At 34.9% G+C, this 19,045-nt stretch overlaps 1 protein-coding gene across 22 annotated transcripts in view; it reads right to left on the reverse strand.

Annotated features, from left to right (window-relative positions):
• Positions 1–19,045, reverse strand: part of RNPC3 (RNA binding region (RNP1, RRM) containing 3) — a 32,134-nt gene that overhangs the window by 2,038 nt on the left and 11,051 nt on the right. For 11 of the 22 annotated variants that reach the window (XR_013412533.1, XR_013412535.1, XR_013412530.1 and 8 more), the window contains 10 exons: positions 18,558–18,669; positions 17,826–17,894; positions 16,533–16,675; positions 12,479–12,604; positions 10,522–10,673; positions 8,878–9,039; positions 7,323–7,417; positions 6,601–6,659; positions 2,166–2,298; positions 1,455–1,522 (listed from right to left, as the gene is read on the reverse strand). Coding sequence is in view for 11 of the 22 variants with exons in the window: in XM_077987518.1 (XP_077843644.1) it covers positions 1,460–1,522; positions 2,166–2,298; positions 6,601–6,659; positions 7,323–7,417; positions 8,878–9,039; positions 10,522–10,673; positions 12,479–12,604; positions 16,533–16,675; positions 17,826–17,894; positions 18,558–18,669 (1,114 nt within the window). In the remaining 11 variants the exon portion in view is untranslated. The remainder of the gene's footprint in view (positions 1–1,454; positions 1,523–2,165; positions 2,299–6,600; positions 6,660–7,322; positions 7,418–8,877; positions 9,040–10,521; positions 10,674–12,478; positions 12,605–16,532; positions 16,676–17,825; positions 17,895–18,557; positions 18,670–19,045) is intronic. The other 11 variants (XR_013412538.1, XR_013412542.1, XM_077987537.1 and 8 more) reach the window with 3 other exon arrangements.

Here is a 19,045-nt window from a genome sequence, read left to right on the forward strand (position 1 = left end):
TTTTCAGCACCAGATTTACAAATAAATGATTTTTAAAAATACAGACTGAAATCCATCTTTCCTCTAAAGTGTTTATAAGACTTGTGACTACCCAGTATAGACATACAACACAATTCAAATATTCAAGCCATCTCAGAGGGACTAAACATTAAACAAAATTTTCTCTTATTTATTCATATTTGTCAATTAAACACCAATTGTGATTGTGACCAATTTACTTTATGTTCTTTTAGTTTACAGAGGAAGAAAAATTTAAATAAAAAACAAAGGAATATATTTCCACTTATTTCTTGAACAATGTAGCAAACATTAACATTTAAAATGCTTAATTCTACCATACTTAATCATCAAATTAAGTATGCACTAAAATTACTTGTTTTAAAGACAAAAAAAAGATGTAAGTCCACAAACATGTATTGTTGTGAAGTGTGTTAATAGTTTTATATACTCAGCACTGTTGAAAAATTTTTTTTTTTTTTTTTTTTAGTTGGAGTCTTGCTCTGTCGCCAGGGTAGAGTGCAGTGGTGTGATCCCGGCTCACTGCAACCTCCGCCTCCCAGGTTCAAGAGATTCTCCTGCTTTAGCAGCTCATGTAGCTGAGACTACAGGTATGCACCACCACACCCAGCTAATTTTTGTATTTTTAGTAGAGACGCGGTTTCACCATGTTGGCCAGGATGGTCTTGATCTCTGGACCTTGTGATCTGCCCACCTCCACTTCCCAAATTGCTGAGATTACAAAGGTGAGCCACCACCCTCAGCCAGAATTATTTTTAGTAACAGTTTGACTTTTTTTTTTTTTTAACTTTTTTTTTTTAACATTTATTCTAGGTTAATTTTAAGAGTTAGAAAATGTATCTGTAAGTGTTTATCCAAGGAGTTTTCAAGCTGTGGTCTCTGGATCAGATGCCTCATGATTACCTGAAAACTCATTAATTTTGTAAATTTTCAGGTGCCAACAAGGGTGACCAACTCGTCCTGGCTTGCCAGACACATTCCCCATTTCGGCACTAAATGTCCGGCTTCCTGGAAATCCCCTCATTAAAAGGAAAACTGGTATAACTAGCTTCCCTAGGTCCCCACATCAGACCTACCAAATCAAAAACTCTTTCAGGGAAGGAAAGAACCTACATAATTGTGTTTTATTAAGCTCTCCAAGTGATTATGATACATATTAGAGTTTAAGAACTATTGATTTACTATAGGCCGAAAAATTAAAAAAAAAGTAACTGGCACACTCCCCTTATAAGATTCATTCTCCAAACTTAACTTTTACATATAAATGGGTTTTAATCTGTAGTTATAGCTTTGAAGTTTAATGGGACTTAACTGCACAGATAGATATTTCCTTAAAAAATACATAAGAGATACCCGAATTACTACTCTATCAAACTTTTATTCTTAATTGTATCTAAAGAATTTGTCTTGTCTTATTACATTTTATTCACACTTACCTTTATTAATTTTTAACTCTTTTTCCTTCCTTAGGATGTTGTTTTGGTCTAGCAGATCGAGCAAACTGCTAATAATTTAAAATTAAGGTTTCCTTCATGAATATGCAAGTAATCTTTTCTAAATAATTCTCAAAAACGTTCTAATGTATGGTGAGAGTATGGTTTTTTAATTTACCTTGAGTGTCTCCTGACTCCATGACTTAAGAGGAAATTAATAATTAACTTTTCCTTTATAGTCATTATTTTTTATACCTGGGCCTTTGCTTCTTTACCTATCTTGCTGATTTCTAGTTTGCAAACTGCATTGATTACTAAAAGCAAGATGGTTCATCAATGATATACTCCGGTTATTAAAATTCTCATGTAGAAATATAAATTACAATAAAATGATAAAATGAATTAGTTCTTTTATGACTCCAAATGTACTTCTGGATACTCTAGTCTCTTCGCATAACTGTGTACTTTTGAGCTGCATAAGTGAAACACTTAAAACTTGGCTAAAATTGAACAACTTCATGCTGCTGAAGCTCCTTTACTAAAAATCTAAATAACACTGTCATTTGACTCAGTAAGGTGGGTTTAACTGTAACTGAATGAATATCTACTGCTAGAATGCCAATTGTGGAAATTTCTAAAGGGTAACATGAAAATTTATTTCAGTTATACCCTTCTAAAAATTATAGTTTTGAAATAGATGGATTTAAAGGATACAACCACCATGGGTTTTCCAAAAAGCACATATCCGTTAGCTTCCTTTAAGGCTTTTGTTGCTGCTTTTTCATTAGGAAGTCCAATGAAAGCTTGTCCTTTCATACGACCTTCTTTCATCAAACGTATATCAAACCTAGAAGGAAGAAAAGAGCTTTGATTCAAAGAATGTTAGTTTCAATGATGTGAATGAAAATGTGTTGGACAATTTAAAATGTTACTATTTCAAATAAAAGTGACTGAAACATTTGATAGGCACGTCAATTATTCAGTTTTCTAAAAATGTATTTCATGTTCTTGCACTAAAACTGATTCTACAAGTAGGTAGTATTTAAGATGTTTTTAACTATTCTCAACTATCATAAAAGTATGTGATTTAAAAATTATGCTACTAGTAATAAGAAAAGCAAACTTCCCTTTTTTTTTTTTTGAGACGGAGTCTCGTTCTGTCACCCAGGTTGGAGTGCAGTGGTGCAATCTCGGCTCACTGCAAGCTCCGCCTCCTGGGTTCATGCCATTCTCCTGCCTCAGCCTCCGGAGTAGCTGGACTACAGGCACCCGCCACCACGTCTGGCTAATTTTTTGTATTTTTCGTAGAGACGGGGCTTCACTGTGTTAGCCAGGATGGTCTCTATCTCCTGACCTTGTGATCCACCTGCCTCGGCCTCCCAAAGTGCTGGGATGACAGGTGTGAACCACGGTGCCCAGCTGCAAACTTCTTAAATTATTATTTATCTCAATTTTTTAAGTTCCTTACAATCTGGCACTACCTGTTCAAGTGATTAAAAAGAAACAAAACAAAACAAAACAACACTATATAACGAAGAATGGAAAAATAAAAAGGATTAACAGCCAGTTATAAACAATTATAGAATTCATTACATGTTTTTTTTTAATTAATTAATTTATTTATTTTTTGAGACAGAGTCCTGCTCGGTTGCCCAGGCTGGAATACAGTGGCGTAATCTTGGCTCACTGCAACCTCCACCTCCTGGGTTTAAGCGATTCTCCTTCCTCAGCCCCCTGGGTAGCTGGGATTATAGGCGTCTGCCACCACACTTGGCTAATTTTTATATTTTTAATAGAGATAGGGTTTCATTATGTAGACCAGGCTGGTCTTAACTCCTGACCTCAAGTGATCCCACCCACTTTGGCCTCCCAGTGTGCTGGGATTACAGACGTGAGCCACCACGCCCGGCCTAGAGTTCATTATATTATTATAAGCAATTACAGAACTTCGAAGTAGAAAGGAACCTCAATGATTATCTACTCAAAACCATAATTTTACAGGTGATGTCTAGAGTCAGTGAGTGACTCTTCAAAGCAGACAGCTAAGATCTAAAGTCAGAAACACAAACTAAATTTTTAACTTCCTAATATAGTGATCTATTCCATAGTGTCTTCATTTTTTTGAAATTTTTGAAAGAAAATCAGTCAAACACTACTTAGAAAAACTAGATTGTAATTTACAACTGAAATATTACCTAGTATTTAGTCTACGAGACTACCAAAATAATACAACATAAAAAACTATCAAAAAATGCAGTAAATTATTATTTTTTTTCTTATAATCATGACTCAAAGATGGCAACAAAGAAAAAGACCTAGCATTTTGCATGACCAGCAAAAGAAAAAATATTTTGGCATCCTGATAACAGGTATTTGTTCCTAATGAATACAGAGAATTGTAAAACATGGTTCCATTTGTGTATACCTATCTAAAAAAACACATAGCCAGATAAGATTTTTAAAATATTGATGTCACTTGAAGATTAAAACAAAACTTAGTTACAGTCACTTATTTATTTTATCTGCACTCAAAAGCCTCTTACCTTATCCTGTCTTACTTCTTCTTACTTTTAATTTATATGACAGGGAGTCTTTCATACTTTGGAATTAACAAATACAGTATTGTAAAGAATGAAATTCTAACTCCAAACATTAGCTGATATGGTTTGGCTCTGTGTCCCCAAATCTCATTTGAATTGTAACTCCTACATTCCCATGTGTCATGGGAGGAATGCTGTTACAGGTGACTAAATTATACGGGTGGGTCTTGTGTCCTCGAGATGATAAATGAGCCTCGCAAGGTTTGATGGTTTTAAAATAAAAAGAGACTGGTGGCATTTTTCCCCTGACCTAGAGATTTATGGAATTTTGAACTTGAGGGTATCTGTTGGAAGAAATCTCTAAGCAGCAAAGCATTCAAGAGGTGACTTGGGTGCTATTAAAGGCATTTAGTTTTAAAAGTAAACACCATAAAAGTTCAGAAATTTTGCAGTCTGACAATGCAACAGAAAACAAAGAGAAGAAATTCAAGCCAGCTGTAGAAATCTGCATAAGTAATGATGAGCCTGATGTTAATCCCCAAGAAAATGATGAAAATGTCTCCAGGGCATGTTAGAGGTCTCATGGGAGCCCCTCCCATCACCTGAGGCTTAGGAAGGAAAAGTGATTTCTAGGGCCGGGCCCAGGGTACCTGTGGTGTGTGCAGCCTAGGGACTTGGTGCTCTGCCCCCCAGACACTGCAGCTGTGGCTGAAAGGGGCCAACATAGAGCTTGGGTGGTAGCTTCAGAGGGTGCAAACCTCAAGCCTTGGCAGCTCCCACATGGTGATGAGCCTGGCAGTGCACAGATGTCAAGAATTGGGGTTTCGGAGCCTCCACTTGGATTTCAGAGGCTATATGGAAATGCCTGGATGTCCAGGCAGAAGTTTGCTGCAGGGATGGGGCTCTCATGAGCTAAGGCAGTGCAGAAGGAAAATGTGGGGTTGGGGTTCCCACACAGAGTTGCTACTAGGGCACCACCTAGCGGAGCTGTGGTAAGAGGGCCACCGTCCTCCAGACCCCAGAATGGTAGCTTGCACCATGCACCTGGAAAAGCTGCAGACACTCAATGCCAGCCCATGAAAGCAACTGGGAGGGAGGCTGTACTCTGCAAAGTCACAGGAGTGGAACTGCCATGGGAACCCAGCTCTTGCATCAGCATGACCCGAATATGAGACACGGAATCAAAGGAGATCCTTGGAGCTTTAAGATTTGATTGCCCCGCTGGATTCTGGACTTGCACAAGGGCTGTAGCCCCTCTGGTTTGGATGATTTCTCCAGGGCCCATAGCACCCTTGTTTTGGCCAATTTCTCCCATTTGGAATGGCTGTATTTACCCAATGCCTGTACCCCCATTGTATCTAGAAAGTAAGTAACTTGCTTTCAATTTTACAGGCTCCTAGGCAAAAGGGACTTGCCTTGTTTCCAATGAGACTTTGGACTGTGGGCTTTTGAATTAATGCTGAAATGAGCTGAGACTTTGGGGGACTGTAGGGAAGGCAGGATTCATTTTGAAATGTGAGGACATGAGATTTGGGAGGGGTGGGGGCAGAATGATTTGGTTAGACTCTGTGTCCCCACCCAAATCTCATCTTGAATTGTAACTCCCACAATTCCCATGTGTAGTGGGAGGAACTCTGTGGGAGGTGATTGAATTATAGGAGTGGGTCTTTCTTGCACTGTTCTCGTGGTAGTGAAGGAGTCTCAAGATCTGATGGTTTAAAAAAAAAAATGGGAGTTTGTCTGCACAAGCTGTCTCTCTTTTTGCCTGCCACCAGCCACATAAAATGTGACTTGCTCCTCCTTGCCTTCTGCCATGATTGTGAGGCTTCCCTGGCTTCATGGAACTGAGAGTTTTCCATTAAACCTCTTTCCTTTGTAAACTGCTCATTCTCAGGTATGTCTTTATCAGCAGTGTGAAAACAGACTAACACATTAGCTTTTGTAACATTTATAAATCACAACCCTCTCTTTTGCTTTCACAAAACTGGAAGCCTTGCTCAATGAAGTTCTTTAGAAGATGACACTTCACTGTCAGAGTAAGAATCTAAAAAGTTTTGCCTCACTGTTATATATTCCTGGATGATTCATTGAAAGAATCGTTTTCAAATCACAGAAACACAAATTCATGAGTCCCACCCATGAAACCTAGAAAATCAGACTCTCTGCAGGTGGACCTATAAAACTGGTTTTCCAGGCTCTCCAGGTGATTCTTGTGCAATGTTAAAGTCTGAGAACCATTTAGAGAAAAGATTAAGGTCAGAATGTATCACAGGCCTGTTTCGGCAAAGAGTTTTATTAGAACACAGCCATGAATATTCATTCAGGTTTTATGGCTGCCTTCATAATACAACTACAAAACTGAGTAGTTCCAACAGACACAGTATGGTCTGCAACAAAATAAAAATATTAAATTTTTACTATCTGCCCATTTACGGAAAAAGTTTGCTAACTCCTATTCTAGACATCTTAAAAGATCAATTGTGCAACAGCACAGACAAATTTTTTCATATAATTTTTATCTCTAAAAGGAAAATGATGGAATTAAAATAGTAAATTTGTAACAGATAAAAACAAAACATAATTTAAGATTATATTTTACTGTCACTTACATGATCCGCTGTGTTTCTGATGAAAAGTCAACATATCTTCCAAAAATATATTTAAGGTCCTAGAATTTCAATACGAAGAAGACAAATAACAAAGCCAGGGGAAAAAAAAACTGTTAATAAATAAATAAATACATCAATACATCAATAGAAGAGGTCATACTGGACTAAGGTTTTAATCTGACTGGTGGCCTTTCAAAAGGGAAAATTGGGACACAGACACTCACAAAGGGAGTACGCTATGTACAAAGGCAGAAATTGTGATGACGCTGCCACAAGCCAAGGAAGGTGAAAGATTGCCAGCTTCTGCATACCAGCAGAAGCTATGGGAGAGGCACAGAACAGATCCTTCACTCAAAGCCTTGAGAATGAACTAATCCTGCCACACTTTTGCCTTCAGTTTGCCTCCAGAACTGTGAGACAACACATCTCTGTTGTTTCAGCCACTTAGCCCTAGGAAATTAATACATACTCCAAACTCTGTCTCAGTATTTACTGCCAGAGAAGCCAAGCTATGAGAATATTATTTTAACAAAAAATTAACCTGAAAATACTAAACAATAATTTGTCATGCCCTGAAGCACAGTAAAAAAAACAAAAAAAAAAAAACAAAAAAAAACAAAAAAAACACATTCTTAAAGGTAGTTTCACACAGATTTTAACACACCAAGTATAAAACCTCAAATTATTTTCATTTACATGAAAAAAAATCAATTTATACCTACCTTTTCTTGAACATGTTTAGCTAAATTCTTTACATAAATTCTACAGTTTGGTTCACCAGGTTCATAACTTCTGAAAACTGAAAGTGTTTCCATTTCTTATTAAAAAACAAAAACAAAGATATAAAATTAAAATACTTTAACCAAGTTTTTAAATATAATTATCATATTCAAATGTAACTGTTAAATAGACAAATTAAGCTTTATGAAAATGTTAAAACTATAAAATTAGTAACAATGTTACAAATGGGTTTAAATATACTCACTGAAAATCTGAATTGATTATATAAAAAACTTTTTTTTTTTTTTTTTGAGATGGAGGCTGGCTCTGTCGCCCAGGCTGGAGTGCGGTGGCGCGATCTCAGCTCACTGCAAGCTCCGCCTCCCGGGTTTACGCCATTCTCCTGCCTCAGCCTCCCGAGTAGCTGGGACTACAGGCGCCCGCCACCTCGCCTGGCTAGTTTTTTGTATTTTTTAGTAGAGACGGGGTTTCACCATGTTAGCCAGGATGGTCTTGATCTCCTGACCTCGTGATTCACCCGTCTCGGCCTCCCAAAGTGCTGGGATTACAGGCTTGAGTCACCGCGCCCGGCCTATAAAAAACTTTTTATATATAAAACTTTTAAGTTTTTATATATATAAAAAACTTGTTTAAAAAATTTCAGACTTCTAGAGTAACTAAAATTTGGCCAATAAAATATCTACTATTAAAACTCCATTAAGATGAGTCATGTTATAAAAAAAGAGTAAAGTATATATGCTAATTGATTTGGGTAATTATTTTGCTTAAAGTGAATTTCCCAAACCATCAGCCACCTCCATATTTAAATGCAAGAATGAAGTAAGCACAATATCAGGCATCTCTGCAGGTGGGCCTATAAAACTGTTTTTCCAGGCTCTCCAGGTGATTGTTGTGCAATGACAAATCATGGCCTAAGAACCCCTGTATAGCTCCTCTCATTTAATGTCAGTAGTCTGTTATAGAAAATCAGATAGATGTTTTGTGTAAAAATCCTAGCTGGAAGTCTATTTCCCATTACTGTAGGAAAAATTATGTACTACACATCAATCTAAAGCCTCTAAATATTTTCTGACAATATACTAAAACAGTAAAAGTCTTTGAGAAGTAGAAAACTATCATGTTAGGATATAAAATCCTAAAATCATAGATTTCTAATCACCATTTTTTTTTTTTAACATTGCTTTGTATGTATCTCAGACACAGTATTTGTGACAGTCTTTCGGCTGCATTTGGAATATATAACCCCAGACTTGTAGGACACACTGACTTATTTTAAATGACACATAAAAGTTTTAGGAATGAAAACAAAAATGTTTCCCAAATATAGACTGGAAACACTGTATGGAAAGAAATGTTCCCTCCACTATAAAGTATGAGTATTAAAAAAAAAAACAGAAGAAGTGATTACAAACATTAATCGGAGAGATGTTCTAAAGTATGTGCCTTAAATTAAGGTAAATGGCATGAAAGATTTGTTTCTGTGAAGTCAAAGATATGTAAAACAGAATATGTGCTTAGTTTATTTCGTGATATTACCTTCTCTAGAAATTCTGCCCTTTTCCAATTCCCTTCTGGAAATACATTCTGATGGCATTTCATCAGAGTCTTCTTTAATCTCCTCTGCGATGTCCAAATTAGGTTTGGGGAAGATTTTTCCAAATCCTATATTGGATGCATCAACTTCAGTAGCAGGTAAATCTAAGAGTTAAATATTAACATTAACCATAAGAATCTCTCCTTTAAAAACAGTTTCTGCCCCCTCCCCCCAGTTTATATTTAATAATATATCTTTAGGCACTAAAATTCTTTGGTGTTTCTCAATATACTGAAAGAGGCATATGTAAACATTTTCTATAAAGGTTCAAATAGTAAAAAAATTGTGTTAAAGGGTGACTAGCTATGAGATAAGAAAAATTTATAAAAAGAAAAATGTTAAATAAACGCACATAAAAGGAGCTACCTGAAAAGGCACTACATTCACACTCACCATCCAAGACAGGAATGAAAACCTATCACAGTTTTTCACTCACTATGTTTGCAATACTTACTAAAATTCTATCCTATATTCACACAAGTGCTCAAAGATATATGTGCAAAGACATAGTCCACTATTTTCTGTAATAGTAAAAGAAGGGAAACAACCTCAACTTCTATGAAAAAAGCATGATAAAATATTGACAAAATTATATTAGAGGCTATTATACAGCTAAAAAATGTAAAGTATATGATTATATTTTGACATAGTAAGCTACCCCAAACTAGATTGTAAACTTCAAAAAAGAGACCATGGCAAACTTGTCCACGGAGGCTGCTAGATAACAAACTTTCAACAAGTCACTACTGAGTGAATGATAAATACCACCAAAACATAATATTCATTTAAAAAATAAGATAGAAATGTGTTCATACATGTACAGGATAAGGTCTGGAAGGATACACACACACACACACACACACACACACACACACGTACATATATACACATACCAAATTGCTAACGGTATTTGCCTTTAGGTAGTAGGACAGAGAAGAGTGAGGTTTGAGGTGTTAACTTTTTAACAATTTTACTTTGTTTTGGTTACATTCCGATCAACTGGGATTATTTCAGAAATTTCAAAATAAAGACTTAAAGAACAAAAGAACACCATTATAACATCAAATTTGTGATTAAAACAAGCAAAAAAAATCTGTAATTTCAATACTTTTTTTTAAACTTAAGAATAGCTTTCTTGGCAACAATCGTCCATGTCTTTTGGATTAAAAATATATACATTTACATTAAGTCTACAACTCACAAAATAGTCACATTGCTTATTTTCTAACCAATAATATTAGTATAATTACACTAATAAAACCATAGGCCACCACATGAAACAAGCAATGAAAAAGTCAATAAAATATACTACATTATATTTTTAGTGTAAACATCAGCAAAAAGCACTAAATTTCATTCTAGAAGTCATTATTAGCAAAGGGTAACAGTGACAATCTCACCATTTACCATCAATTTCTGTTATATAAAAAAGTTGAAAGTGGATATTATTCCATGATTTTAAGAAAACACTAATTGCATATTTTAAATAAAGTTGACAAATACTAAAATACAAAACATTGTATGTAAAACTTAATTCTAACACAAAAAGTTGATTTCAGCATGTGAAATAACTAGAATATCCTTACCATGATTTTTTTCCTCACAATTTTGTTCCTTCTCTAAATCTTTCTTAAATGCAGCTGGCATGTCAGTAGATATATGGAATTCAATTCTTTTATTACCTACAGGTTGTGGTTGGTCAAATACATCTGAAGGTAACAGCACTGGATGTAAACTGCTATTTAAAAACATCATAGCATTAGTTTGTAATTGCAAATAAAATCCTGAGTAAAATATTATTTCAAGTTTACTTTAAATTGTAAAAGTTAACACTGACAAGGGATTCACTACACTTTTGATATTGAATAAAGAGAGTGACTTAGATTTATTAGTTTAATAAACTTTAATACTCTCATATAGGTACTAATAAATTACTAGTTTACACATAAAAAGACTGAGGTTCAGCAATGTTAATAATTTGTATAAGGTCATTCTGGAAATGACAGAGATTTGATGACTATTGATTCTAAACCCCAGGATATTTACCAATATGCAAAATAGTGCATTCCATGTTTGATATTTTAAACATATAGATAACACTAGATTTTGATGACTTAAAATTATCAATAGTCACATTAAAACCATGAAAAGAAACAGAAGAAATATTAATAACTTATTATTTCTCATTATATCCAAAATATTATTTCTGCATATAATCAATATAAAAAGTTATCAAGATATTTTACATTATGTATTCATACAATTTTAATGTGGCTCACATTAATTTCTATTGTTCAGTGTCACTATAGAGATTCAAAGGGGAAAAAAGGTAAAATAATTTAAACATGTATAAAACAAGTATCCTTTTACTGACAACTTCCGGACTATAATAAAATGTGCAAAACACAATGGAAAGGTAACTTATATCTACTAACATTCTTGGATAACTACGGCTTGACCCTTATCCCAAATCTGCAAATTCCTTAGGAAGTTTATTACAAGATAAAGTAGTGCAAAAGGAATTCTTAATTTTTAAAAATATCAATGGCATTCCAATGGCTTCTTCAATAAATTCAAACTTCACAGCCTAACATTTAGGGGAAGTTTCAAATCCTTCTAGCTTTCTCTTTCATTGTTTCTATTCCTACTCAATAAATTTTCTTACCTCTGGAAACTTTCTTTTTATTCTTCCATTCACATAGGTTACAGTTTCCCTGCCTAATTTTTCTCTCTCCTCCTTAAAGGGCCAGCTCAAATGTCTCCTCTCTCTCTTACAACCTTTCCAAATTTCTCAACCGGCTGTGACCTCTCTTCTCTCACAACCTTTTAGTTCTTAGTTTATATTTCCTATGTCATGTATTATAAATGCTAATGCAATAATCATCTGTGCATCTGGCTTATTATCCTTAAGACTATTAACTCACTGTTTGAAAAGACAGCATTAAACTTTAGAAGCATGCTTTAAACTACACACAATATTTAGCAGAGAACCTTACCATACATTCAACAAATACTTAAAGGCACTCTGGTGGGTCCTGTGTGCCAAGAAAAGATATGTGAATTTTTATCTGCTGGGTACTTTTTAAATAAAAAATGTCTGATATCAGGTGATGGAGTTAAGAGAAACTAAATAACTGTATATCAACACACTCATGTTTACGTTAGTGACATTATTCACTAATATATTACACTAGTGACAGTAATGTCACTAACAAAACTATAAATGCACAAGGAGAAAGAGCAAAGAAATAGTAAAAGGAAAGTAAATGAATTTTGTTTTGGATAATATCCTAAGTGCCTATAAGAAATTCTGAGTCTGCAGACAGGAAGCAGGAAGAAAATACATGAAGGCTTAGGACAGAGAAGAGAGTACTGGTCAACTGTGAGAGAACTATGAATATTTATAAATTTGGCAACTAGGAAGCCAGTGGTAAACCAAGAACATTGAAAGGAAACAAATGCCAGCTTGAAGAATGATGTGAATTAAGCAAATAAACAAAGTACATACAAACAACCCTCATTTCATAGTTCAAATAAAATTACCTGTGTGAAGGACACAAAGGTGTATTCAACATATCCTTTATTTTTCTCTTTTTTCTCACATGGCGCTGCTTTATTGTTTTTGGTCTCTTGGGCTGAAGATTTGCTAGTTCCATTAATTTGTTCATTCTACAATGAGGAGAGGAATGATAAACAAAATTTCCTTTCTAGAACCATAGCTATTTACCACTGTTTCTATTAAAGTTAAATTTGTATTTTGGTATATATTTTAAATTTTAAAATGTTTTACTTATATCAAATATACAGAACACCATCAATTAAGAGATAATCAATTTGATAAAAGCTCAAATACTAAACTGCCTTGCTCAGCTTTCATCTTACTTGGAAAAAATTAAAAATAGACTTAATTACATGTTATCAATTTTTAAAATGTATGTCTCATCATAAGCAGTTGCCCAAATAAAATGGTTGAACTTCAATGCCAAACAGTTGAACAAGATACAATAATAAAATTGATATAATATTAATGTTCTTAAATGATTTTTATTCATATTCTAATTATTAAACAGAGCCCGGACTGAAATATGTCATTTAAAAGCTTTTTGTGCATAACTGTTGCAAATCAATCATCCTATAAATAATATGGTAACTTAAATTACTTGAGAACAGTTTTCAAATCCTGTACTATGCTCTGAAGTAGTTTCAGGAAGTGATAACACCTTGTACATAGCTTTTCTCTATTAAGAGTATGAATATTTAATATTAAAGATAGATCTTGTCTAGGTATTTCTGTATCATCTACAGAGCAGGAACTTGAAAACCGTTAGTCCCAGCTCTACTTCTCAGGGTTATATTTGTAAAATTTGAAAGCAAAATAAACATATGCACATAACAAAATACAAAAGAGAGGATGGAGGCTATTGTTCAAATAAGCTTTAAACCTTTTTCCCTGAGGAAAAATGAAAACATATGCTATAAATTTTTAAACCCTTTTAAAAAACCATGGTTTACTAAAAACTTTATGAAAAAATTTAGTTATTCACAGTATATGTCTACATTTATAAACTGCTGACCCAAAGTACACCAAGCCTCTACAAGAGTGCTAGACATATAGTCAGTAATCAATAATTATTTGCTGAATAAATGAATAGTACAGGTTGAGCACTCCTTATCCAAAATCGTTGGAATCAGAATTATATCGGTTTTGTAATATTTGCATATACATGAGATCTCTTGGGGATGAGACACAACTCTAAACACAAAATTCATTTACGTTTCATATACAACTTATACACAAAAGATGAAGATAATTTTATATAATATTCCTAATAATTTTGTACATGAAATAAAGTTTGTGTACATGGAAACATCAGAAAGCAAAAGTGTTGGCTGGACACGGTGGCTCACACCTATAATCCCAGCACTTTGGGAGGACAAGGAGGGCGGGTCACTTGAGCCCAGGATTTTGAGACCAGCCTGTGCAACATGGTGAAACCCTATCACTACAAAAATATGAAAAATATTAACCAGGTGTGATAGCACATGCTTGTAGTCCCAGCTACTGGGACTGATGCGGGCAGACTGCTTGAGCCCGGGAGGTTAAGCATGCAGTAGGCCATGATTACATCACTGCACTCCAGTTAGGGTAAAAGAGTAAGACCCTGCCTTAAAAAGAAAAAAGAAAGAAAGAAAACAAGCAAAGGTGTCACTAAGCCAGCCATATGTGGTATCATACTGGTACTCAAAAAATTTCAGAATTTGAAGCATTCTGGATTTCAGATTTAGTTTAGAGGTACTCAACCTGTACCATTTTTGTTTTGTTTAGGTCTTATTACATTTCCTGAAGATAACAGAGAAGCATGAAACTAGAGCTTGGTACATGCAAAGGCTATGTTCTCTCTCAGGACTCAAGATGAATTACTGTTAGAATTCCATACTACATCCTTTAATGGAAACCTAAGTAAACAAACAAAAAAGGGTTTGGCCAGTTTACTATAGCATTTCTAATTACTATCATTATTTTTATAAAGAAAGTGAAGTTCACAGAGGTTAAGTAATTAAACCAGAGTTAACACTCTATACTATTCTTTTTCTTTTAGCAACAAGTTAAAGTAACCATCTATCAGGAACTGCCAGCTTCCCTAAACGTCTCTGTCCAAGACAGATACTCTATTCACTCCCATTTTGTAGTTTCAGCCCCATCTATACTTTGATTGTAACTCTTTCCTTACAAAGAGAATACACTGCACATTGTACCACTACTCAGGTGGACACTAACTCAGTCAAATTGCAATTATTTGTGTATGTTGCTCAGAGTCTCTGTTTGGGTTCTGCCTCATGCCAACCACTCACTCCTCCTATATACCACTTCTTCTGTGCATAGTCACCTAAGATTTCGATCATTTTACCATCAGAGTCCTGCAGATAGGGGTTGACAAACTACAGCTCAATGACCAAATCCAGCTAGCTGCCTGTTTTTATAAATAAAGTCTAGTTGGAATAAGGCCATATCAACTCATTACGTATACTATCCATGGATGCTTTCCTACTCCAAGGGTAGAACTGAGTAGCCACAACAGAGACCACATGTCTCACAAAGTCAAAAATACTTACTCTTTGGACCTATAAAGAAACCGTTTGGCAACTCTTGTTCTAAGTCAGGCTGTGGATTATATACATGAACATTATTAACAATGTACTATTGTTTATCAGAATCCTTAAATAAAATATGTAGATTGTCAAGAACTATCAATAAAAAGAATAATTCATCTGCAGTAGTTACTATGAATAGTTTTGTATAAAATCCTAAAGAATTGCTCTAGAAATTATTCTGAGGTAAATAAAGTCCAGAAGAATAAGCATCTGTCAAAACATGAACACAGTCGAAGTTCATTATTTGCAGTAGTTATGTTCTAAGGTTACCATAAACACTAAATCACTGTCCCTAGGAAAATTCAGGATTAGGTTCCTGGAAGCCTTTGTTTACAACATCTTGTCATCTGATCAATACATTACCTTGTTTAATATATGTTAATGTCTAAGAACACCTTACTTAATATACACTACTGAATCATTAGCATTGAACTCACAGTCAATACTACCATAACTCTGGCCTGAAGGAAAACCATGTATTTTCTCCATCAGGCTTGACATAGCCTTCTTGAGCTCAGGAACACTAAAGAACACTTCAACACCATGCTCGAAGGCCATTTTAAACACAAGAGTCACAACAAAAAAACTCAAAAATGTAAAAAAAGGTAGTGCTGAACAGACCATGAAAAGGATACTTGTTTGTAGTATGAGAACTGAAACAAAAGGCTCTTAGAGGGTGTCTTTATTTGACTTCATCTGGGAACCTGTGTGTTGACTGACTCAAATTTTTCACCACATGGCACAACGTCCATTTCCATCAAAAACTTTAAAAAGCACATCAAGGTCAGGCGTGGTGGCTCATGCCTGTAATCCCAGCACTTTGGGAGGCTGAGGCAGGCGGATCACCTGAGGTGGGAGTTCGAGACCAGCCTAACTAACATGGAGAAACCCCATCTCTACGAAAAACACAAAAATTTATCCGGGCATGGTGGCACATGCCTGTAATCCCAGCTACTCGGGAGGCTGAGGCAGGAAAATTGCTTCAACCTGGGAGGCGGAAGTTGTGGTAAGCTGAGATCACACCATTGCACTCCAGCCTGGGCCATAAGAGCAAAACTCCATGTCAAAAGAAAAAATAAGAATAATAATAATAAATAAAAAGCACATCAATTATTGATTTTAGAGTCACAAATAAATTTTAGCACGTAGGTAAATTCGCCAATATGGAATCCACAAATAACAAGGCTCGAACGTAGTTTATAATACCATAATTATCAATCTAAAAAATTATGCATAATCCAAAAATTTTCACTTAGGTCTTGGTATCTATTCTCAGGTCTTAATTTATAGCTGCTATATATGCTTGAGGTGTTGGGGGGCTGAGGACAAATTCTAATCACTCAAAACTATGAAGAATTATAAACACAAAATCTAGGGAGAGCAAGAATCTCCTTCTTACATTCTACGTTTCTTGGAAACTAAACAAATATTTCATGTTACAAACCTCTGTCGGTCCTCATCATCAGTGCTTTCATATTCTGATTCTTCACTAGATAATTCCTCATCTTCGTCTGGCAAAGGAGGTTCCTCAGGTGGCTGAGGAGACGTGGGTGGAAGAGGTGCATGCAACGGCATATAGTCTTCATACTAATTAAAAGAATAAAACAAAAATACTATGGCAGTCTAAAATATTTATAGAACAAACTCCATTTGAATACTTCATTCTCATTTCTATCACATTTTTTTTAACACATTCTACACATATTGAGGGAACACCCTGTATGGCAGATCACTAGCTGATCACAAAATGTGCCTCTTCTTCCTTCATCCTCAGCTGAACTAAATTTTCAAAGATCCTCTGTAGTTATATTTCCCCTTGTAACTGAGTTATAGCCAATGAAATGAGACAATTAGAAACTCCCACATATAATTTTTCCTTCGTGATCTGCAGACTGTGTAGCAATGTCTAAATCAATCTGGGAAGGCACACGGTCAAAACAATTCAGGTGTTTTTCATGGCTCAGTAGAGCAAAATATCCCTCTGCTCTACTTTTGGAAAGGATGTGACATGACAAAAATCATTTTTATTGTATTAAATGACTAAGAATTTATTTGTTAACAGAAGTTAGTATAATCAATTAATTCTTCAGTAATATATCAAGCATTGACTAGGTGCTGGGGTTACAAAAACAAACAAACAAACAAAAACAACAAATAAATCCTAAAGTTAATAGTACATATATCAGAAAAGCAGCAAATCTCAAACCAAATTCTCTTCTATTCATATATGAACACTCAATGTATTAATAATTTTGCATTGCTATTTTTTATAAATATACTAAGAGTACTATAGCAAAATAATAACTAAAATTATTCAAGAGCAGGTATAGCCTACTTCTAAATTATTGACAGATTTGCATAGTCAAGTCTAATAAAAATACCAGCACCCTTTTTCGTCTTTTGCAAACAAAGCTCTATTTGTGATAAAACCAGAACAATGAAATCCTTAGGTAATCTAGTTAAGCGTAACTACCTTATAGAATGGCACAATGTTTTGGCTCAAAAAACTTAACAATGCTCGATGAAATGATAGTCTTTATTGCCCAAAGCATTTCTTTCATATTCTGGCTTTTCCTCACTTACAGTTCTCAGTTCTTCTATTATCATCATATTACTTTATATCTGTTCCTTATTTTCAATGTACATCAGAGGTTGCTACAACACCTGTATAATTCAGCCTCAATAATCCCATTCGGGAAGAGAAATTTTGACTTCAAAATTCTAAGAGCTGTCTTACCATGGGAGGTCGCGCAGTAATTGGTCCAAAAGGTGTGGGCAAATTCATTTTATTCATAAGATGAAGGACCTTAAAATGGTAAAACATTTAAATTCACATATAAATTGATTCAACTCACATCTTGTATTTTATATACTAAGAAACTTTGCAATAACACTATTTATTAATTGAGTGTAAAGGAAGACCTGCCCATCTCTTGACTTTAGGATCTCTGCATAAGGTAAAACAAGGCATTGGTGTATCTCAGATTAACCTTCCCAAAATGTTAATTCTACATGTTCAATTAGTCCCGTTGCTAAGAATGTAATGTTCTTGCAATATAAAATCTACTTGAAATGATTTTATATCTTTACCCCAATTATTGTAAAATTATAAAACAGAGAAATACATTAAAATACATCTATACTTTGTACTTCAAAAAAATATGTTATTACTGCCAATATTTTTAAGCATTTGCTCAGGGGTCTGAATCTCTATTTAATGGTGTATTCTAAAGTAATAGAGAATTATCACAAATTACATTTCCCAAACTAGCTTCTGTTTATTAGTATCCACTTATACTATACCTTATAAAAGTCTTTACTTGAAAGTAGTAAATATTTAATTACATTTAAAGTAGTGTATCACTGGCTGTCTAGAATTAGTCTGATTACTTTCATGAGAATCAGCATGAAAAATAAAATATCAAGCTATATAAACAAATCCTTTTAGGAAAAGTTTTATTCTACTTACCTGTACATAGAACTTAGGCACACTTGCCAAGGCATTTACTATGTTTGCAAGGATTGTGCTGGAAGGTGGTGGGTACATATACTTGAGGCATGAATTTAAAGGAAAAGTCAGCCTATAAAATAAAAAACATTTAAGATGTTTATTTTATTTTTTTTTTTATTTTTTTTATTTTTTTTTTTTTGAGACGGAGTCTCGCTCTGTAGCCCAGGCTGGAGTGCAGTGGCCGGATCTCAGCTCACTGCAAGCTCCGCCTCCCAGGTTTACGCCATTCTCCTGCCTTAGCCTCCCGAGTAGCTGGGACTACAGGCGCCCGCCACCTCGCCCGGCTAGTTTTTTGTATTTTTTAGTAGAGACGGGGTTTCACTGTGTTCGCCAGGATGGTCTCGATCTCCTGACCTTGTGATCCGCCCGTCTAGGCCTCCCAAAGTGCTGGGATTACAGGCTTGAGCCACCGCGCCCGGCAAGATGTTTATGTTTTAATAATTTTG

This window comes from Macaca mulatta, chromosome 1, assembly GCF_049350105.2.
Source record: "Macaca mulatta isolate MMU2019108-1 chromosome 1, T2T-MMU8v2.0, whole genome shotgun sequence".
Classification (NCBI taxonomy): Eukaryota; Metazoa; Chordata; class Mammalia; order Primates; family Cercopithecidae; genus Macaca; species Macaca mulatta.